The following is a 24,619-nucleotide window of genomic DNA, read 5'->3' on the forward strand; positions in this document are numbered from 1 at the left end:
GGAATCAGAAGGTTTTTTGACTCAATGGAGGAACGTAGTCAGAGAAATGCTGATGAATGTCTTGCTCGAGCTGTGTATGCAACTGGTTCACTTCTGATGCTCACAGGCAATGTGTATTAGAAGAGATTTCTGAATGTTTTTCACCCAGCATACACCCCTCCAACCAGACATGCTTTATCTACTCATTTGCTGGATGCAGAGTTCAACAGAGTTCAAGTGAAGGTCAAACAAAGCTGAAGGCAGTCATCAATGACCTTGACCACAGAAGGTATTTGCACTGGTGACAGACAATGCTGCGAACACGAAGGCTGCTTGGTCTAAGGAGGAGTCCTACCTTCACATCACACCCATTGGCTGTGCTGCTCATGCATTGAATCTGCTCCTCAAGGACATCATGGCACTGAAAACCATGGATACACTCTACAAGAGAGCCAAGGACATGATTAGGTATATGAAGGGTCATCAAGCTATAGCAGCAAAGTGAGAAGAATAAGAGCACCACATTGAAGCGGTCATCATGTTTGACAGTCTCCTGGAGGGGAAGGAGTCTCTCCAGGAAATGGCCATATCACAGTCTGCCGATATGGATAGCCCCATCAAGAGGATCCTCCTGGTTGATGTATTTTGGGAGAGAGTGGTAAGCAGCCTGAAACTCCTGAAACCTATAGCAGTAGCCATTGCACGGATTGAGGGAGACAATGTCATCCTGTCTGATGTTCAGACTCTGCTTGCAGATGTAAGAGAATAAATTCGTACTGCCCTGCCCACTTCACTGTTGCTCCAAGCAGAGGAAAGTGCAGTTCTGAAATACATCAAAAAGCGTGAAGACTTCTGCCTGAAGCCCACACACGCCGCAGCGTACATGTTGGACCCCAAGTATGCTGGCAAGAGCATCCCGTCTGGTGCAAAGCTCAACAAGGCCTATGGTGTCATCACTACCGTGTCTCGCCACCTTGGCCTGGTTGAAGGCAAGGTTCTTGGCAGTCTGGTGAAGTACACTTCCAAGCAAGGGCTTTGGGATGGAGATGCACTATGGCAGTCGTGCCAACAGTCGTTCCACCTGGTGGAAGGGACTTTGTGGATCTGAGGCTCTTTCCCCTGTTGCCTCCATCATCCACCAAATCCCACAAACATCAGCCGCCTCAGAGCGCAACTGGTCCTTGTTTGGAAACACACCAAAGCACTAAACAGGCTGACCAATACAAGGGTTGAAAAATTGGTGGCCATCCGGGCAAATTTGAGACTTTTTGAGCCTGACAACAAGCCATCCTCAACAAGGTTGGAAAGTGACCGTGAAGATGAGGCCTCAGAGTCTGATGTTCAAGAGGTGGACATTGAGGAGGTCCAGGGAGAAGACATGGAAGCCCGAGAGGAAGACAACCAAAGCTTTAGTTTGAAGACTATCATTTTACAGAAGTATGTTGAAAATGTTTTTTTGGGAGAAGCGATGGATCATTGGGGATTATTCAATATTACCTTTCTTTTGTTGTTCAGTGAAATCATCCCGTGTGAAGAGTCAACTAATTTAATTCAAGTTCAATTCGTAACTAAATTGTTTTATTTAATAATTTGCAATTATGTCTATTTATGATGAGGTAAAAGGTTTATGTTTCAGGTCTCCATATGATGGTAAATATATCCATTGCAAAAAACATCTACATTTAAAATGGTATTAATATTAATTTGCATATATTGCCGTTAATTCTCATATATTCCCATGGAAAGTTTCCACCTCTGAATATTCCCCAAAGCGTGCAACCCTAACCAGCATAGACAAAACTGTGATTGAAGCGAGAGAGAAGATAGACAGATTTGTTTATTTTACCTTTATTTAAATAGGCAAGTCAGTTAAGAACAAATTCTTATTTTCAATGACGGCCTAGGAACAGTGGGTTAACTGCCATGTTCGGGGGCAGAACGACAGATTTGTACCTTGTCAGCTCGAGGATTCGATCTTGCAACCTTTCGGTTACTAGTCCAGAGAGAGAGGGAGAGAGAGAGAGAGAGAAAGAGAGAGAGAGAGAGAGAGAGAGAGAGAGAGAGAGAGAGAGCAAGGGAGGATACATAGATAGGAGAGATAGAGAGGGAGACAGGGAGCGAGGGAGAGAGATTTTGACAACCCCTGTCAATCTACCTTTGAATAAAAATCCTGCTTTCAAGGTTAGATCAGGAGGAACCCTCTTTAGAAGCCTTGGTGGCTGTGGTGTTGAGGCTCAGATATACATGGAGCTTCAGCTCCCCCTACTGGTGAATAAAAACACACCCCTCCCCCTTCCATCCCTCACAGGATGCAGAAGAGGAGAGAATGAGAGGAGGAAAAATACACTCAGTCAATAACTCTAATTCAACATGAAATACAGCGGTAAGGAGCCCTGAGAAATACCTTCAAAATCCAGCTATGGGATTTAACCCTGCTACTACATGGGATGTGTCCAGGATGAGAACTTCTAGAAGTCGCTGTCGTTGTCAAATAGCCAACATGTTGCAGTTCTCCCTGCATCTGATTACCCCTCTGTACCACTGCAGTGTATCTGCATGCTGCCACGGGGAATAGATTCAAGTGGATCACTGCAACAATCTGCCTTAGACTTAGAGTAGAGACCTTCTATAGAGGATGGTAAACACTGTCTACAATATCTGATTCTAGTTATATTACAGTAGAGACCTTCTATAGAGGATGGTAAAACACCATCTACAATATCTGATTCTAGTTATATTACAGTAGAGACCTATAGAGGATGGTAAAACACTGTCTACAATATCTGATTCTAGTTATATTACAGTAGAGACCTTCTATAGAGGATGGTAAAACACTGTCTACAATATCTGATTCTAGTTATATTACAGTAGAGACCTTCTATAGAGGATGGTAAAACACTGTCTACAATATCTGATTCTAGTTATATTACAGTAGAGACCTATAGAGGATGGTAAAACACTGTCTACAATATCTGATTCTAGTTATATTACAGTAGAGACCTATAGAGGATGGTAAAACACTGTCTACAATATCTGATTCTAGTTATATTACAGTAGAGACCTTCTATAGAGGATGGTAAACACTGTCTACAATATCTGATTCTAGTTATATTACAGTAGAGACCTTCTATAGAGGATGGTAAAACACCATCTACAATATCTGATTCTAGTTATATTTCAAAACATCTCATTCTCTAACTCCCTAGTCAGATTTACCTTGACTCATTGAAAGGATTGCAAGCTCTTTGATTCACTAGCTACCAAATAAATGATTTCTTCCTCATAAAAAAAAGCTGTTTTCGATTTAAAGACTAAGTGTTGACTCCTCAGTTTATTTTGAGAACTATTTGCTCCTGATACTCCTCCCCCTCTGTTTCTGGCTGCCATGACAACATCCATTTTATCAAGACAGCCATTTCAATTTTTCTCACTACAAGGGGACAGACTAGTTGAGCTGAAAGACACCAAATAATACACTTGTTATTATAAACACCAGTGACAAAAAGACACTTGTTATCAGAAACACCAGTGACATAAAGACACTTGTTATCAGAAACACCAGTGACATAAAGACACTTGTTATCATAAACACCAGTGACAAAAAGACACTTGTTATCAGAAACACCAGTGACATAAAGACACTTGTTATCAGAAACACCAGTGACATAAAGACACTTGTTATCAGAAACACCAGTGACAGAAAGACACTTGTTATCAGAAACACCAGTGACATAAAGACACTTGTTATCAGAAACAAGAGAAACCAATGCATGTTGCTGCTAATGCGAATAAGCCTTGTCAAAGGCTTTGAAGAGTCACATCATTTATATATGTTTTATGTACTGTATGTTATTTTTACCAACAGCCTTGAACCTTCCTGATCGACTGCCGAAGGTTATTTCCACAGCACAAAAAAACACACACACACACACACACACACACACACACACACACACACACACACACACACACACACACACTGCAGCATAGACAGGCTCCCTTAGTCACCATCACATTGACACACGATGTCACATGCTAGGGTATGCAAGCTCTTTAAAGCCTGCTCCCCTGCTCCCTCCTCCTTTCTGGGTAAAAAAGGAATCATAGTCTCTCAACCATGACAAAACAAAACAACTGCCAGCCAGCCCAGCGGATCTGTCCAGCTTCTGTCAAACTCAACGCTGTAATTGGAGGAATGACACGTCCTCCATTTAAAGCCGGACTCTTTATATAGATAATACACAATCACATAGTGAGTTTCTAGAGAGACAATCTCTCTTTAAGGATTTATAATCCTGCTCAACAGGGATTTTACCCCACTGTTCTGTTCTCTCTGCTTCACTTTGCTTTCTACAGTTCTTATTTAACCCATTACAGTGTCAGCCCTGTCTAAGTCGGGGCAGTGTTGGAATAAGCTATATGGAATTGTTTTAACAGACGTTGGACTGTTCGGAAACTACAGACGATTTTGTAAGAAGAACGATTTCGGGATATCACAGGGTCTAACAAACACCACTCTAGCTCTGTCCCCTTTCACCGAATAGGCGGAAGTGCAACATTGGCAGATGCAGTGGACTGAGACGCATCCAATGCAAAAAAACAGATATCTAAAGTTTAAACAGACTGTTTTTATGGGAATTGTATTATGCAAATAAGATTGCGCAGACATCACCTCTAGGGGTTAAAGAGTGGATGATTACGCTGGCCAGTTCTGGAGGATAGAGATGTTGCTGCTATTTCCATCTTTGCTGGGTTGACCCCATGGTGTTAGCGAGGCTTGGTGTTAGCGAGGCCTGGTGTGAGAGAGGCTTGGTGTGAGAGAGGCTTGGTGTGAGAGAGGCTTGATGTGAGAGAGGCTTGGTGTGAGAGAGGCTTGGTGTGAGAGAGGCTTGGTGTGAGAGAGGCTTGGTGTGAGAGAGGCTTGGTGTGAGAGAGGCTTGGTGTGAGAGAGGCTTGGTGTGAGAGAGGCTTGGTGTGAGAGAGGCTTGGTGTGAGAGAGGCTTGGTTTCTAGCCACTCTGTCCTCTACTTCCAGCCACTCTGTCCTCTACTTCCAGCCACTCTGTCCTCTACTTCCAGCCACTCTGTCCTCTACTTCCAGCCACTCTGTCCTCTACTTCCAGCCACTCTGTCCTCTACTTCCAGCCACTCTGTCCTCTACTTCCAGCCACTCTGTCCTCTACTTCCAGCCACTCTGTCCTCTACTCCCACCACTCTGTCCTCACTCCACCACTCTGTCCTCTGTCCTCTCCCTCCCACCACTCCACTCTGTCCTCTCCTCCCTCCACCACTCTGTCCTCTACTCCCTCCACCACTCTGTCCTCTCCTCCCTCCCACCACTCTGTCCTCTCCCTCCCACCACTCTCTCCTCCTCCCTCCTCCTCCCTCCCACCACTCTACACCGTCCTCTCCTCTCCTCCCTCCCACCACTCTACCGTCCTCTCCTCTCCTCCCTCCCACCACTCTACACCGTCCTCTCCTCCTCCCTCCCACCACTCTACACCGTCCTCTCCTCCCTCCCACCACTCTACCCGTCCTCTCCTCTCCTCCCTCCCACCACTCACACCGTCCTCTCCTCCCTCCCACCACTCTACACCTCTCCTCCCTCCACCCTCTCCTCCCTCCCACCACTCTACACCGTCCTCTCCTCTCCTCCCTCCCACCACTCTACACCGTCCTCTCCTCTCCTCCCTCCCACCACTCTACACCGTCCTCTCCTCCCTCCCACCACTCTACGTCCTCCCTCCTCCACCTCCTCCTCCTCCCTCCCACCACTCTACACCGTCCTCTCCTCTCCTCCCTCCCACCACTCTACACCGTCCTCTCCTCTCCTCCCTCCCACCACTCTACACCGTCTCTCCTCCCTCCCCCACCACTCTACGTCCTCCTCTCCTCCCTCCCACCACTCTACACCGTCCTCTCCTCTCCTCCCTCCCACCACTCTACACCGTCCTCTCCTCCTCCTCTCCTCCCTCCCACCACTCTACACCGTCCTCTCTCTCCCCTCCCACCACTCTACACCGTCCTCTCTCTCCTCCCTCCCACCACTCTACACCGTCCTCTCCTCCCTCCCACCACTCCTCCCTCCCTCCCACCACTCTACACCGTCCTCTCCTCCCTCCCACCACTCTACACCGTCCTCCTCTCCTCCCTCCACCACTCCACGTCCTCTCCTCTCCTCCCTCCCCCACCACTCTACACCTCTCTCCTCCTCCCTCCCACCACTCTACACGTCCTCTCTCTCCTCCCTCCCACCACTCTACACCGTCCTCTCCTCCCTCCCACCACTCTACACCGTCCTCTCCTCTCCTCCCTCCCACCACTCTACACCGTCCTCTCCTCCCTCCCACCACTCTACACCGTCCTCTCCTCTCCTCCCTCCCACCACTCTACACCGTCCTCTCCTCTCCTCCCTCCCACCACTCTACACCTCTCCTCTCCTCCCTCCCACCACTCTACACCGTCCTCTCCTCCCTCCCACCACTCTACGTCCTCTCCTCTCCTCCCTCCTCTCCTCCTCTCCTCCCCCACCACTCTACACCGTCCTCTCCTCTCCTCCCTCCCACCACTCTACACCGTCTCTCCTCTCCTCCCACCACTCTACACCGTCTCTCTCCTCCCTCCCACCACTCTACACCGTCCTCTCCTCTCCTCCCTCCCACCACTCTACACCGTCCTCTCTCCTCCCTCCCACCACTCTCACCGTCCTCCTCCTCTCCTCCCTCCCACCACTCTACACCGTCCTCTCCTCTCCTCCCTCCCACCACTCTACACCGTCCTCTCCTCTCCTCCCTCCCACCACTCTACACCGTCCTCTCCTCCCTCCCACCCCTCCGTCACTCTCCTCCCTCCCACCACTCTCCTCTCCTCTCCTCCCTCCCACCACTCTACACCGTCCTCTCCTCTCCTCCCTCCCACCACTCTACACCGTCCTCTCCTCTCCTCCCTCCCACCACTCTACACCGTCTCTCTCCTCCTCCCTCCCACCACTCTACACCGTCCTCTCCTCCCTCCCACCACTCTACACCGTCCTCTCCTCTCCTCCCTCCCACCACTCTACACCGTCCTCTCCTCTCCTCCCTCCCACCACTCTCTCCTCTCCTCCCTCCCCACCACTCTACACCGTCCTCTCCTCTCCTCCCTCCCACCACTCTACACCGTCCTCTCCTCCCTCCCACCACTCTACACCGTCCTCTCCTCCCTCCCACCACTCTACACCGTCCTCTCCTCTCCTCCCTCCCACCACTCTACACCGTCTCTCCTCCCTCCCACCCTCCCTCCCACCCTCCCTCCACCACCGTCCTCTCCTCTCCTCCCTCCCACCACTCCTCCCTCCCACCACTCTACCGTCCTCCTCTCCTCCCTCCCACCACTCTACACCGTCCCTCTCCTCCCTCCCACCACTCTACACCGTCCTCTCCTCCCTCCCACCACTCTACACCGTCCTCTCCTCTCCTCCCTCCCACCACTCTACGCCGTCCTCTCCTCTCCTCCCTCCCACCACTCTACACCGTCCTCTCCTCCCTCCCACCACTCTACACCGTCCTCTCCTCCCTCCCACCACTCTACACCGTCCCTCTCCTCCCTCCCACCACTCTACACCGTCCTCTCCTCCCTCCCACCACTCTACACCGTCCTCTCCTCTCCTCCCTCCCACCACTCTACACCGTCCTCTCCTCTCCTCCCTCCCACCACTCTACGTCCTCCTCTCCTCCCTCCCACCACTCTACACCGTCCTCTCCTCCCTCCCACCACTCTACACCGTCCTCTCCTCCCTCCTCCCTCCCACCTCCCACCACTACACCGTCCTCTCCTCTCCTCCCTCCCACCACTCTACACCGTCCTCTCCTCTCCTCCCTCCCACCACTCTACACCGTCCTCTCCTCTCCTCCCTCCCACCACTCTACACCGTCCTCTCCTCCCTCCCGTCCCACTCTACTCCCTCCCACCTCTCTCTCCTCCCTCCCACCACTCTACACCGTCCTCTCCTCCCTCCCACCACTCTACACCGTCCTCTCCTCTCCTCCCTCCCACCACTCTACACCGTCCTCTCCTCCCTCCCCCACCACTCTACACCGTCCTCTCCTCCCTCCCCCCACCACTCTACACCGTCCTCCTCCTCCCTCCCACCACTCTACACCTCCTCTCCTCCCTCCTCCCTCCACCACTCTACACCGTCCTCTCCTCCCTCCCACCACTCTACACCGTCCTCTCCTCCCTCCCACCACTCTACACCGTCCTCTCCTCCCTCCCCCACCACTCTACACCGTCCTCTCCTCCCTCCCACCACTCTCACCGTCCTCTCCTCTCCTCCCTCCCACCACTCTACGATCTCTCCTCCCTCCTCTCCTCTCCTCCCTCCCACCACTCTACACCGTCCTCTCCTCTCCTCCCTCCCACCACTCTACACCGTCCTCTCCTCTCCTCCCTCCCACCACTCTACACCGTCCTCTCCTCCCTCCCACCACTCTACACCGTCCTCTCCTCTCCTCCCTCCACCACCACTCCGTCCTCTCCTCCTCCCTCCACCACTCCCTCCCCACCACTCTACACCGTCCTCTCCTCTCCTCCCTCCCACCACTCTCCCACCACTCACCGTCCTCTCTCTCTCCCTCCCACCACTCTACACCGTCCTCTCCTCCCTCCACCACTCTACACCGTCCTCCTCTCCTCCCTCCCACCACTCTACACCGTCCGTCCTCTCCTCCCTCCCACCACTCTACACCGTCCTCTCCTCCTCCACCACTCTACACCGTCCTCTCCTCCCTCCCACCACTCTACGTCCTCTCCTCTCCTCCCTCCCACCACTCTCTACCGTCCTCTCCTCTCCTCCCTCCCACCACTCTACACCGTCCTCTCCTCCCTCCCACCACTCTACACCGTCCTCTCCTCTCCTCCCTCCCACCACTCCACACTCCGTCCTCCTCTCCTCCCTCCCACCACTCTACACGTCCTCCTCTCCTCCCTCCCACCACTCTACACCGTCCTCCTCCTCCCTCCCCCACCACTCTACACCGTCCTCTCCTCCCTCCCACCACTCTACACCGTCCTCTCCTCCCTCCCCCACCACTCTACACCGTCCTCTCCTCCCTCCCACCACCACCACTCTCCTCCCGTCCTCTCCTCCCCCTCCCCACCACTCTACACCGTCCTCTCCTCTCCTCCCTCCCACCACTCTCCCTCCACCACTCCTCTCCTCCCTCCCACCACTCTACACCGTCCTCTCCTCCCTCCCACCACTCTACACCGTCCTCTCCTCCCTCCCACCACTCTACACCGTCCTCTCCTCTCCTCCCTCCACCACTCTACACCGTCCTCTCCTCCCTCCTCCCTCCCTCCTCCCACTCTACACCGTCCTCTCTCCTCCCTCCCACCACTCTACACCGTCCTCTCCTCCTCCCTCCCACCACTCTACACCGTCCTCCCTCCCACCACTCCTCCCTCCCCCACCACTCCACCGTCCTCTCCTCTCCTCCCTCCCACCACTCTACGCCGTCCTCTCCTCCCTCCCCCTCCCACCACTCCCTCCCACCACTCTCCTCTCCTCCCTCCCCACCACTCTACACCGTCCTCTCCTCTCCTCCCTCCCACCACTCTACACCGTCCTCTCCTCCCTCCCACCACTCTCTACATCCTCTCCTCTCCTCCCTCCCACCACTCTACACCTCTCCTCTCCTCCCTCCACCCTCGTCCTCCCCCTCCCTCCCACCACTCTACACCGTCCTCTCCTCCCTCCCACCACTCTACACCGTCCGTCCTCTCCTCCCTCCCACCACTCTACACCGTCTCTCCTCTCCTCCCTCCCACCACTCTACCGTCCTCTCCTCCCTCCCACCACTCTACGTCCGTCCTCCCTCCTCTCCTCCCTCCCACCACTCTACACCGTCCTCTCCTCTCCTCCCTCCCACCACTCTACACCGTCCCTCTCCTCCCTCCCACCACTCTCGCCGTCCTCTCCTCTCCTCCCTCCCACCACTCTACACCGTCCTCTCCTCCCTCCCACCACTCTCTCCTCTCACTCGTCCTCTCCTCCCTCCCACCACCACTCTCCTCCCTCCCTCCCACCCTCTCCTCTCCTCCCTCCCCCACCACTCACCACACCGTCCTCTCCTCCCTCCCACCACTCTACACCGTCCTCTCTCTCCCTCCCACCACTCTACACCGTCCTCTCCTCCCTCCCACCACTCTACACCGTCCTCTCCTCCCTCCCACCACTCTACACCGTCCTCTCCTCCCTCCCACCACTCTACGCCTCCTCTCCTCCCTCCCACCACTCTACGCCGTCCTCTCCTCCCTCCCACCACTCTACACCGTCCTCTCCTCTCCTCCCTCCCACCACTCTACACCGTCCTCTCCTCTCCTCCCTCCCACCACTCTACACCGTCCTCTCCTCTCCTCCCTCCCACCACTCTACACCGTCCTCTCCTCCCTCCCACCACTCGTCCTCTCCTCCCTCCCACCACTCCTCTCCTCTCCTCCCTCCCACCACTCTACGCCGTCCTCCTCCCTCCCACCCTCCCTCCCACCACTCTACCACCGTCCTCTCCTCTCCTCCCTCCCACCACTCTACGTCCGTCCTCCTCCCACCCTCTCCACCACTCTCTCCTCCCTCCCACCTCCTCTCCTCCCTCCCTCCCACCACTCTACGCCGTCCTCTCCTCCCTCCCACCACTCTCCACACCGTCCTCCTCCTCCCTCCCACCACTCTACGCCGTCCTCTCCTCCCTCCCACCACTCTACACCGTCCTCCTCTCCTCCCTCCCACCACTCTACACCTCCTCTCCTCCCTCCCACCACTCTACACCGTCCTCTCCTCCCTCCCACCACTCTACACCGTCCTCTCCTCTCCTCCCTCCCACCACTCTACGCCGTCCTCTCTCCTCCCTCCCTCCCACCACTCTCACCGTCCTCTCCTCTCCTCCCTCCCACCACTCTACACCGTCCTCTCCTCCTCCCCTCCACTCTACACCGTCCTCTCCTCCCTCCCACCACTCTACACCGTCCTCTCCTCCCTCCCACCACTCTACACCGTCCTCTCCTCCTCCCTCCCACCACTCTCCGTCCTCTCCTCCCTCCCACCACTCTACACCGTCCTCTCCTCCCTCCACCACTCCACCACTCTCCTCCTCCCACCACTCTCCTCCTCTCCTCTCCTCCCCCACCACTCTACACCGTCCTCTCCTCCCTCCCACCACTCACCACCGTCCTCTCCTCCCTCCCACCACTCTACACCGTCCTCTCCTCTCCTCCCTCCCACCACTCTACGCCGTCCTCTCCTCCCTCCCACCACTCTACACCGTCCTCTCCTCCCTCCCACCACTCTACACCGTCATCTCTCCTCTCCTCCCTCCACCACTCTACACCGTCCTCTCCTCCCTCCCACCACTCCTCTCCCACCACTCCTCTCCTCCCTCCCACCACTCTACACCGTCCTCTCCTCCCTCCCACCACTCTACACCGCCGTCCTCTCCTCCCTCCCACCACTCTACACCGTCCTCTCCTCCTCCCTCCCACCACTCTACACCGTCTCTCCTCCCTCCCCCTCCCCTCCACCGTCCTCTCCTCCCTCCCTCTCCTCTCCTCCCTCCCACCACTCTACTCCGTCATCTCTCCTCCCCTCCCCCACCACTCTACACCGTCCTCTCCTCCCTCCCACCACTCTACACCGTCCTCTCCTCCCTCCCCCACCACTCTACACCGTCCTCTCCTCCCTCCCACCACTCTACACCGTCCTCTCCTCCCTCCCACCACTCTACACTCCTCCTCTCCTCCCTCCCACCACTCTACACCGTCTCTCCTCTCCTCCCTCCCACCACTCTACACCGTCCTCTCCTCTCCTCCCCCACCACTCTACACCGTCCTCTCCTCCCTCCCACCACTCTACACCGTCCTCTCTCTCCTCCCTCCACCACTCTACACCGTCCTCTCCTCTCCTCCCTCCCACCACTCTACACCGTCCTCTCCTCCCTCCCACCACTCTACACCGTCCTCTCTCCTCCCTCCCACCACTCTACACCGTCCTCTCCTCCCTCCCACCACTCTACACCGTCCTCTCCTCCCTCCCACCACTCTACACCGTCCTCTCCTCTCCTCCCTCCCACCACTCTACGCCATCCTCTCCCCCACCCTCTCCTCCCTCCCACCACTCTACACCGTCCTCTCCTCTCCTCCCACCACTCTACACCGTCCTCTCCTCTCCTCCCTCCCACCACTCTACACCGTCCTCTCCTCTCCTCCCTCCCACCACTCTACGTCCCGTCCTCTCCTCCCTCCCCCACCACTCTACACTCGTCCTCTCCTCCCTCCCCACCACTCTACACCGTCCTCTCCTCTCCTCCCTCCCACCACTCTCTCCTCTCCTCCTCCACCACTCTCGTCCTCTCCCTCCCACCACTCTACACCGTCCTCTCTCCTCCCTCCCACCACTCTACACCGTCCTCTCCTCCCTCCCACCACTCTACACCCCTCCTCTCCTCCCTCCCACCACTCTCACTCTACGCCGTCCTCTCCTCCCTCCCACCACTCTACACCGTCCTCTCCTCCCTCCCACCACTCTACACCGTCCTCTCCTCCCTCCCACCACTCTCACCGTCCTCTCCTCTCCTCCCTCCCACCACTCTACGCCGTCCTCTCCTCTCCTCCCTCCCACCACTCTACACGATCCTCTCCTCTCCTCCCTCCCACCACTCTACGCCTCCTCCCTCCACCACTCCTCTCCTCCCTCCCACCACTCTACACCGTCCTCTCCTCCCTCCCACCACTCTACACCGTCCTCTCCTCCTCCCTCCCACCACTCTACACCGTCCGTCCTCTCCTCCCTCCCACCACTCTACGCCGTCCTCTCCTCCCTCCCACCACTCTACACCTCTCCTCTCCTCCCTCCCACCACTCTCCGTCCCTCTCCTCCCTCCCACCACTCTCACGATCCGTCCTCCTCCCTCCACCACTCCCTCCCACCACTCTACACCGTCCTCTCCTCCCTCCCACCACTCTACACCTCCTCTCCTCTCCTCCCTCCCACCACTCTACTCCCGTCTCTCTCCTCTCCTCCCTCCCACCACTCTACGCCGTCCTCCTCCTCTCCTCCCTCCCACCACTCTCACGTCCTCGTCCTCTCCTCCCTCCCACCACTCTCCGTCCTCTCCCTCCCTCCCACCACTCTACTCCTCCCGTCCTCTCCTCTCCTCCCCCACCACTCTACACCGTCCTCTCCTCTCCTCCCTCCCACCACTCTACACCGTCCTCTCCTCTCCTCCCTCCCACCACTCTACGCCGTCCTCTCCTCTCCTCCCTCCCACCACTCTACACCGTCCTCTCTCTCTCCCTCCCACCACTCTACCGTCCTCTCCTCCCTCCCACCACTCTCCTCTCCTCCCTCCCACCACTCTACGCCGTCCTCTCCTCCCTCCCACCTCTCTACACCGTCCTCTCCTCCCTCCCACCACTCTACTCCTCCTCTCCTCTCTCCCCTCCCACCACTCTACACCGTCCTCTCCTCTCCTCCCTCCCACCACTCTACACCGTCCTCTCTCCTCCCTCCCACCACTCTACACCGTCCTCTCCTCCTCCCTCCCACCACTCTACACCGTCCTCTCCTCCCTCCACCACTCTCCGTCCTCCCTCCCCTCCACCACTCTACACCGTCCTCTCCTCCCTCCCACCACTCTACACCGTCCTCTCCTCCCTCCCACCACTCTACACCGTCCTCTCCTCCCTCCCTCCCACCACTCTACACCGTCCTCTCCTCCCTCCCACCACTCTACGCCGTCCTCTCCTCTCCCCCTCCCACCACTCTACGCCGTCCTCTCCTCTCCCTCCCTCCCACCACTCTACACCGTCCTCTCTCCTCCCTCCCACCACTCTACACCGTCCTCTCCTCTCCACCCTCCCACCACTCTACACTCCGTCCTCTCCTCCCTCCCTCCCACCACACCGTCCTCTCCTCCCTCCACCACCGTCCTCTCCTCCCTCCCACCACTCTACGCCGTCCTCCTCTCCTCCCTCCCACCACTCTACACCGTCCTCTCCTCCCTCCCACCACTCTACACCGTCCTCTCCTCCCTCCCCACCACTCTACGCCGTCCTCCCTCCTCTCCTCCCTCCCACCACTCTACGCTCCTCTCTCTCCTCCCTCCCACCACTCTACGCCGTCCCTCTCCTCCCTCCCACCACTCTACGCCGTCCTCTCCTCCCTCCCACCACTCTACGTCCTCTCCTCTCCTCCCTCCCACCACTCTACACCGTCCTCTCCTCTCCTCCCCCACCACTCTACACGCCTCTCCTCTCCTCCCTCCCACCACTCTCGCCGTCCTCTCCTCCCTCCCACCACTCTACGCCGTCCTCTCCTCCCTCCCCCACCACTCTCCACCGTCCTCTCCTCCCTCCCACCACTCTACGCCGTCCTCTCCTCCCTCCCACCACTCTACACCGTCCTCTCCTCCCTCCCACCACTCTACACCGTCCTCTCCTCCCTCCCACCACTCTACGCCGTCCTCTCCTCCCTCCCTCCACTCTATACTGTCCTCCCTCCCTCCACTCTGTCCTCTCCTCCCCCTCACCTGCTCTCCTCCTCTGTCCTCCCTCCACTCTATACTGTCCTCCCTCCACTCTGTCCTCTCTCCTCCCTCCCTCCCTCCTCCCTCCTCTCCTCCCCCCCTCCCTCCACTCTGTCCTCTCCTCCCCCTCCCTCCACTCTCTGTCCTCTCCTCCCCCTCCCTCCCTCCACTCTGTCCTCCCCTTCCCTCCCTCCACTCTGTCCTCCCCCTCCCTCCACTCTGTCCTCCCCCTCCCTCCACTATGTCCTCCCCCTCCCTCCACTATGTCCCCCCTCCCTCCCTCTGTCCTCCCCCTCCCTCCACTATGTCCTCCCCCTCCCTCCACTATGTCCCCCCCACCTCCACCTCCACCTCCCTCCACCCCCCTCCACTCTGTATGCAGGGAGAGATATGATGCTTCCACGTACTGTAAGCTAAGTACCTTGAGATAGAACTGACAAATCTGAGTAGAACTGCTGTACCATACACAAGACAAAATATAGAGGCCATTTGGCCATTAAATCAATTACATTCCTGATAGGATCCAAATCTGCATTTAAGACCTCACTACTTCTGCATTATATAAGACCCTGTAAATTCAACTCTTCCTTTGAGTGCATTTTTCATCCAAATCTTTGACAGCAACACAGAAAATCATATTAGTGGCGTCTACGACTCAGTCTAGAGGACAAAGTCAAGTAACGCATGGTGGGCAGGTGAATTGAAGTGCATGCTGGGATTTACATGCACAGTGTTGTACCTTGTCTGTCAAAGAGAAGTTCTGATGACATTATGCGACTGATGGAAGTAGATTCTCTGATTGGGTAGAGTCTGGGCTGAGGAAACTAACGGCTCATGATCAAATAGGCTAACTGAGATTAATACAGATTGTATTACTGCCTAGGTAGGCTAACTGAGATTAATACAGATTGTATTACTGCCTAGGTAGGCTAACTGAGATTAATACAGATTGTATTACTGCCTAGGTAGGCTAACTGAGATTAATACAGATTGTATTACTACCTAGGTAGGCTAACTGAGATTAATACAGATTGTATTACTACCTAGGTAGGCTAACTGAGATTAATACAGATTGTATTCATGTCAGTGTTATTGACCAGGTAACCAGAGACACAAATAAATCCAACCATTCATTAGTTCATTATGGAGAAGGTGGGGACCCTCTGTCCCTTACAGTTTAATGGCTAGTTTCCCAGACACAGATGAATCCTAGACCTGGACAAAAACATCTATTCCTATGGAGATTCTCACTCCATACAAAATCACTCTCTACCAATCAGGAATTAGTTGATTTGTTCAAACTATTAAAGTCACAACGGGTACAAACATAAGTCAATGGTGAATATTTGACTGTAAACAAAAGGTTTAGCAAACAGAGAATGATTTGCTGGCACTGTGCCTTGATAAATATGCCTATATGAATACAAATAGTATCCTACTCACAGTAATAAGCATACAGCACAGTGTCTTCGATTTGGCCTCTTGTCTCATTGTTTTCTGCCCACTCCTGTATTGAGAAGAAATAGGACATTGATTACAATAAAGACAACAGACCTTACACAACAACATCTGAACAGATTAAAACACTAAACAGACCTTACACAACAACATCTGAACAGATTAAAACACTAAACAGACCTTACACAACAACATCTGAACAGATTAAAACACTAAACAGACCTTACACAACAACATCTGAACAGATTAAAACACTAAACAGACCTTACACAACAACATCTGAACAGATTAAAACACTCAACAGACCTTACACAACAACATCTGAACAGATTAAAACACTAAACAGACCTTACACAACAACATCTGAACAGATTAAAACACTAAACAGACCTTACACAACAACATCTGAACAGATTAAAACACTCAACAGACCTTACACAACAACATCTGAACAGATTAAAACACTAAACAGACCTTACACAACAACATCTGAACAGATTAAAACACTAAACAGACCTTACACAACAACATCTGAACAGATTAAAACACTAAACAGACCTTACACAACAACATCTGAACAGATTAAAACACTAAACAGACCTTACACAACAACATCTGAACAGATTAAAACACTCAACAGACCTTACACAACAACATCTGAACAGATTAAAACACTAAACAGACCTTACACAACAACATCTGAACAGATTAAAACACTCAACAGACCTTACACAACAACATCTGAACAGATTAAAACACTAAACAGACCTTCACAGCAACATCTGAACAGATTAAAACACTCAACAGACCTTCACAGCAACATTGATTGCAAAGCTATTTATGAAGGAGTCACGAACTAAACATACAGCTAAACATTTGTGTATAATTCCATAATCCTAGATTCACAGAGATTTAATATTAAACGATAAAAGCCAGGCTAGGACAATGATGAAAACTAACACAGGGCTATTTGCCAGGCTAGGACTACGATGAAACGGACACAGGGCTTTTTGCCAGGGTATTACAATGATGAAATAGCCACAAGGCTATTTGCCAGGCTAGGACTATGATGAAAACTAACACAGGGCTATTTGCCAGGCTAGGACTACGATGAAACGGACACAGGGCTTTTTGCCAGGGTATTACAATGATGAAATAGCCACAAGGCTATTTGCCAGGCTAGGACTATGATGAAAACTAACACAGGGCTATTTGCCAGGCTAGGACTACGATGAAACGGACACAGGGCTTTTTGCCAGGGTATTACAATGATGAAACAGCCACAAGGCAATTTGCCAGGCTAGGACTATGATGAAAACGGACACAGGGCTATTTGCCAGGCTAGGACTATGATGAAAACGGACACAGGGCTATTTGCCAGGCTAGGATTATGATGAAACAGCCACAGGGCTGTTTGCCAGGCTAGGATTATGATGAAAACGGACACAGGGCTATTTGCCAGGCTAGGATTATGATGAAAACAGAGACAGGGCTATTTGCCAGGCTAGGATTATGATGAAAACAGAGACAGGGCTATTTGCCAGGCTAGGACTATGATGAAACGGCCACAGGGCTATTTGCCAGGCTAGGATTATGATGAAATGGCCACAGGGCTGTTTGCCAGGCTAGGATTATGATGAAAACGGACACAGGGCTATTTGCCAGGCTAGGATTATGATGAAATGGCCGAGAAGTGGTACCTTCAGTTATTAACATAATCTATTTAAGGTAGAGTAGACCACTGGTACCTTCAGTTATTAACATAATCTATTTAAGGTAGAGTAGACCACTGCTAGTCAGTTATTAACATAATCTATTTAAGGTAGAGTAGACCACTGGTACTGTCAGTTATTAACATAATCTATTTAAGGTAGAGTAGACCACTGCTAGTCAGTTATTAACATAATCTATTTAAGGTAGAGTAGACCACTGCTAGTCAGTTATTAACATAATCTATTTAAGGTAGAGTAGACCACTGGTACCGTCAGTTATTAACATAATCTATTTAAGGTAGACCAGTAGACCACTAGGCTAGTCAGTTATTAACATAATCTATTTAAGGTAGTTATTAACATAATCTATTTAAGGTAGAGTAGACCACTGGTAGTCAGTTATTAACATAATCTATTTAAGGTAGAGTAGACCACTGGTACTGTCAGTTATTAACATAATCTATTTAAGGTAGAGAGTAACTAGTAGACCACTGGTACCTTCAGTTAACATAATCTATTTAAGGTAGAGTAGACCACTGGTACCTAGTCAGTTATTAACATAATCTATTTAAGGTAGAGTAGACCACTGGTACTGTCAGTTATTAACATAATCTAGTTTTAACATATTTAAGGTAGAGTAGACCACTGCTAGTCAGTTATTAACATAATCTATTTAAGGTAGAGTAGACCACTGCTAGTCAGTTATTAACATAATCTATTAACATAATCTATTTAAGGTAGAGTAGACCACTGCTAGTCAGTTATTAACATAATCTATTTAAGGTAGACCACTGTAGACCACTGAGTAGACCACTGCTAGTCAGTTATTAACATAATCTATTTAAGGTAGAGTAGACCACTGCTAGTCAGTTATTAACATAATCTATTTAAGGCAGAGTAGACCACTGCTAGTCAGTTATTAACATAATCTATTTAAGGCAGAGTAGACCACTGCTTATTTAAGGTAGAGTAGACCACTGCTAGTCAGTTATTAACATAATCTATTTAAGGTAGAGTAGATTTAGTCAGTTATTAACATAATCTAGACCACTGCTAGTCAGTTATTAACATAATCTATTTAAGGTAGAGTAGACCACTGCTAGTCAGTTATTAACATAATCTATTTAAGGTAGACCAGTAGACCACTGGTAGTCAGTTATTAACATAATCTATTTAAGGTAGAGTAGACCACTGGTACTGTCAGATCCAGAGTAGACCACTGGTAGTCAGTTATTAACATAATCTATTTAAGGTAGAGTAGACCACTGCTAGTCAGTTATTAACATAATCTATTTATTAACAGTTATTAACATAATCTATTTAAGGTAGAGTAGACCACTGCTAGTCAGTTATTAACATAATCTATTTAAGGTAGAGTAGACCACTGCTAGTCAGTTATTAACATCAGTTATTAGTCAGTTAACATAATCTATTTAAGGTAGACCAGAGTAGACTGCTAGTCAGTTATTAACATAATCTATTTAAGGCAGAGTAGACCACTGCTAGTCAGTTATTAACATAACCACTATTTATAATCTATTTAAGGTAGAGTAGACCACTGGTACTGTCAGTTATTAACATAATCTATTTAAGGTAGATTAGACCACTGCTAGTCAGTTATTAACATAACCTATTTAAGGTAGAGTAGACCACTGCTAGTCAGTTATTAACATAATCTATTTAAGGTAGAGTAGACCACTGCTAGTCAGTTATTAACATAATCTATTTAAGGTAGAGTAGACCACTGCTAGTCAGTTATTAACATAATCTATTTAAGGTAGAGTAGACCACTGCTAGTCAGTTATTAACATAATCTATTTAAGGTAGAGTAGACCACTGCTAGTCAGTTATTAACATAATCTATTTAAGGTAGAGTAGACCACTGCTAGTCAGTTATTAACATAATCTATTTAAGGTAGAGTAGACCACTGGTACTGTCAGTTATTAACATAATCTATTTAAGGTAGAGTAGACCACTGGTACTGTCAGTTATTACAGTCATTACCATCATCTTTAAGGTAGAGTAGACCCCTGTGGTAGTCAGTTATTACAGTCATGAACATAATATCTTTAAGGTAGAGTAGACCCCTGGTAGTCAGTTATTACAGTCATTACCATCATCTTTAAGGTAGAGTAGACCCCTGGTAGTCAGTTACTACAGTCATTACCATCATATTTAAGGTAGAGTAGACCCCTGGTAGTCAGTTATTACAGTCATTACCCTCATCTTTAAGGTAGAGTAGACCCCTTACTGTCAGTTATTACAGTCATTACCATCATCGTTAAGGTAGAGTAGACCCCTGATCTGTTCATGCTTTTGCCGACTCCATTGTCAAGCTAAACATGTTTGGCATGACAGTTCCATTAGGAGTTGTCAGGAGAGCAGAAACAGACCGTCTCCCAGGCTAGTATCATTCACAAGCATGTCATGCTTGAATCATCAAGGATACTTGACTAGTGTAAATCATCAAATATCACCTCTTTGCAGACACATTCCTTGGTCTCTGACAATGAGTTGAAAACTAAGGACTGGTTTCCCAGACTAAAGATTATCCATCAAGCATGCTTTTTAGCCCAGGAGTAGGTCTAATGGCTTGTTATGTTTCAAATGGACAACAACATGAGCTACTATTATAAGCTGCTATATCATTGAACTCAAATGGTCTTAAATGACATAGGCCTAAGTCTCAGGCCTTATGAAGCAGCTGAATACGTACCTTGTAAGTACCGTTGGGGTGCTTCATGTAAGACACTAGGAATATATCCACTGGAAGAAGTGCAGAGGTTATCAGTGCAATGGCCAATGCGCATATTGCAGTGATGGTTGAGATGACCTCACTCTCTTGGCGGCTCTGGTACTTCCTGATGTAGACCCAACAGAAGGACAGGATCACCTGTGGATGGAAAAACAATGGTTAGAGTTATCACGTAAAATATCCTAAAGTTATTGGGCCGCATCAGCTGTCAGAACATTTGAGTGTTTACAGTTCATTGTTATTGTAATGACTCTTAGCTAAGTAGGCTCATTATGATATCCCACTTCTGACACCAATGCAGCCAACAGCGAGGTTCAGATGTTTTCGATTTACAATATTCACAAATTAAATCTCACCACTACAAATGAATTACTTTGCAAAAGTGTTGTTGAAAACTTGTTTTAATTGCAACTCGCATCAACCCTATTAACGCAGGCCATTATCAAATCAAATCCATTTATAAATCCCTTTTTACATTAGCAGATGTCACAAAGTGCTGTACAGAAACCCAGCCTAAAACCCCAAACAGCAAGCAATGCAAATGTAGAGGCACGGTGGCTAAGAAAACCTCCCTAGAAAGGCAGGAACCTAGGAAGAAACCTAGAGAGGAACCAGGCTCTGAGGTGTGGCCAGTCCTCTTCTGGCTGTGCTGGGTGGAGATTTTAAGAGTACATGGCCATTAAGGCCAGATAGCACTAATAAAGCTCTTTTCCATTTCAATGAAGACCCATCCACTGATAGATGGGATTTGATCATCCAATCCTTTTCAATGTAAAATTAAAAAGGGACAGCAGAGATGGGGTTGTTGTTGTGTGATGATGGCTTGTCAACTCGCTAGAAAGAGCAGCACAGTCACAGGGATGCATCCCAAATGTCACCCTATTCCCCATTGGGCTCTGGTCAAACGCAGTGCACTATGGGCCCTAGTCAAAAATAATGCACTACATATAGAACAGGGTGTTATTTGGGACACACAGACACATGGGGAACAGGGTGTTATTTGGGACACACCTTTTGCTGGAGCTCCAGAATCACAAGGTTGTATTCCAGGCACACACGGTGCCTACTCCTAAACTGTGAGGACACTGCTAAAGCCCATTGGCTGCTCAGATCCTGAAGGGATGCCATCCAGAGACCGGATCAATTAACACTAGCCCACGCCTGCGTGTTTTGCCAGGTAATGACACAAGCTTTGCATCTAAACTAAGACCCATTGAGAGGATTGCGTTGCATAATAAATAGAGAGGGGGAGCAATTCAGAGACCAATCTGGTGTTTCAGCTTGTTAGCTAAAAGAAAGCAAAAACAAATTTCTCTAAGCTATATTGGCTATTATAATCACTAGCTAGGTACAAAGCCTTCCTGATTGATATGAAAACGGAAATTACTGAAGCAGGCAGGCTCAGCAGCGCCTCTATAAATGTAGCTGTCTGCAGTCATGTGACATTGTGTAGGGTAACTAGTTAGCTAACTAACAATTCATAATGCATGTTGTTAGTTATGTAGTTAGCATGTAGTTAGTTATTCTTTACAAATAAGGCAGGAGAAGTCTACTTCAAGTTAAACTTTGACATTTAACTTGATCCAATAGCTACATGTTAGCAACTAGCTAACTTCATGCAAACTACTGTAAACTAGCTAGCATTGCTTGGTAAAACTGATAGATACGACCATGACAACCACAATGATTCACTATAACACTGTAAACAAATTCATTAGCTGCAACAGTTAGCTATTGATATGGTATTAGCGAGGCTATTAGAAGCAGGTTAGTTAAACTCTAACTGAGTTAGCTACAACGTTAGCTAACTAAGCCATGACAGCTGTCAAACTAGCTAACGTTAGCTAGCTAGATTGCTAGCTACATAAAGCTGTAGCGAACTGAGCGTGACAAAGACAACTGTGGCCAAAGGAAAGTCATCCAGTACATACACAGGGTAATATTTCGAGATTCTGCAGCGACTTAAGTGTGCTTACCAAAAATACAAGGGCGAATATAGACCACCCGAGAGCAGACTCAGATAGCAACGACTGGTCCGCCATCTTCACTTCCTGCAACAAACACGGACCATGTGCTTCTATTGACATCACGGAAGGGGCGATGCAGTGGATACAAAGTTACCAAACAGAGAGACAGACCACTTCAGACAGATAGATAGATACACTACAATGATCATGTGGTAGAGTAGACCTACTGTTGAGTTGGCCTTCTTTAAATGAGGTTGTTGAATCAGTCTTTTGGATGTTTCCTCCCAAGCTCAGACAGGCAAAAAAACAACACTTATCTATTTTGCAAAGCATGAGTGCAATGAGTGTTGCAGTTTTGTGGTGCCCATCCCAAATGTCACCCTATTCCCAATAAACGCAGTACCTTTGACCAGGGCTGTGGGGCAAAAGTACAGGCTAGTGCACTGCCAATTGGGACGTAAACCATGGTAATTTAATGAGACCCTCCAGTCATTTCAGATTAGAATGTTCATGTTGTTGAAGGATGTCTTGCCCTTCATGGTGTCCCTGCGTTCTGGGCTGGAACGTAGCATTCATTTGGGACTGAAAACGATCAAGGAAATGTGTCTGTCTTGGCGAGAGAGTTTATCTGTCAAGTTTTAGCTGAGTGACACCCATTTAAATCCTGACCTCTTAATCACCGATATTCCATTACTAAATATTAGAAACTTCTATTGGGTGTTAAATTGGTTTAGTTCAAAGCTCCAGTGTAGCTACATTTGAATTTTCACTCTGGTAATGAATGATCTGGTCATTTAGAGTCTGATAAGATAGTGAACCCGGTAGCCTGGGGCTCCCAAGTGGTGCAGCGGTCTAAGGCACTGCATCTCAGTGCTAGAGAGGTCACTACAGACACCTTGTTTCAAATCCGGGCTGTATCACAATCGGCCGTGATTGGGAGTCTCATAGGGTGGCACACAATTGGCCCAGCGTCGTCTGGGTTTGGACGGTGTAGGCCGTCATTGTAAATAAGAATGTGTTAACTGACTTATTTAATAAAGGTTAAATAAAAAATATTTAGTTGGTGTGGAGCCCAATCCAGTAGATCAGGTGCAAAAATAAGTGGTATTTATTCAGACTGCAAATAAGAAAAGGTGTGAATCCTGTGGGTAAAGCCATGAATTTACCGGTGCACGAGTAGAACAGGTTGTCATTTAAACATAGCAAAATATTTCTAAAGTTGCTACATGATTAACAGACTCTATCGTCTGTTGTTTTACATGTTATAATACACAATGTTTGAATTAGGACTAGGGATAATTTAGTTAATGAGATATACATGTTTGAATTAGGACTAGGGATAACTTAGTTAATAAGATATACATGTTTGAATTAGGACTAGGGATAACATAGTTAATAAGATATACATGTTTGAATTAGGACTAGGGATAACTTAGTTAATAATATACACATGTTTGAATTAGGACTAGGGATAACATAGTTAATAATATATACATGTTTGAATTAGGACTAGGGATAACTTAGTTAATAATATATACATGTTTGAATTAGGACTAGGGATAACATAGTTAATAATATATACATGTTTGAATTAGGACTAGGGATAACATAGTTAATAATATATACATGTTTGAATTAGGACTAGGGATAACATAGTTAATGAGATATACATGTTTGAATTAGGACTAGGGATAACATAGTTAATGAGATATACATGTTTGAATTAGGACTAGGGATAACATAGTTAATGAGATATACAGTTGAAGTCGGACTAGTTTACATACACCTAGACAAAAACATTTAAACTCAGTTTTTCACAATTCCTGACATTTAATAGGACTAGTAAAAACTCCCTGTTTTAGGTCAGTTAGGATCACCACTTTATTTTAAGAATGTGAAATGTCAGAATAATAGTAGAGAGAACAATTTATTTCAGCTTTTATTTCTTTCATCACATTCCCAGTGTGTCAGATTAGTTTACATACACTCAATTAGTATTTCATTAACTAGCATTGCCTTTAAATTGTTTAACTATTCAAATGTTTCAGGTAGCCTTTATTAACAAGCTTCCCAGTCCAATCAAATTGGGTGAATTTTGCCCATTCCTCCTGACAGAGCTGGTGCAACTGAATCAGGTTTGTTGGCCTCCTTGCTGCACATGCTTTTTCAGTTCTGCCCACAAATGTTCTATAG

The 24,619-nt window shown here is 49.5% G+C and overlaps 1 protein-coding gene across 1 annotated transcript in view; it reads right to left on the reverse strand.

Annotated features, from left to right (window-relative positions):
• The window catches only part of lmbrd1 (LMBR1 domain containing 1), a 163,814-nt gene extending 141,257 nt beyond the window's left edge, over nucleotides 1-22,557 (reverse strand). The window contains exons 1-3 of the mRNA XM_042317801.1: nucleotides 22,436-22,557; nucleotides 20,421-20,597; nucleotides 15,977-16,040 (exon numbers count right to left, since the gene is read on the reverse strand). Of these exons, the coding sequence (XP_042173735.1) occupies nucleotides 15,977-16,040; nucleotides 20,421-20,597; nucleotides 22,436-22,546 (352 nt within the window). The 5' untranslated portion in view covers nucleotides 22,547-22,557. The remainder of the gene's footprint in view (nucleotides 1-15,976; nucleotides 16,041-20,420; nucleotides 20,598-22,435) is intronic.
• Between the last annotated feature and the right edge of the window lie 2,062 nt (nucleotides 22,558-24,619).

Source organism: Oncorhynchus tshawytscha, unplaced genomic scaffold (assembly GCF_018296145.1).
Source record: "Oncorhynchus tshawytscha isolate Ot180627B unplaced genomic scaffold, Otsh_v2.0 Un_scaffold_3672_pilon_pilon, whole genome shotgun sequence".
Lineage (NCBI taxonomy): Eukaryota > Metazoa > Chordata > Actinopteri > Salmoniformes > Salmonidae > Oncorhynchus > Oncorhynchus tshawytscha.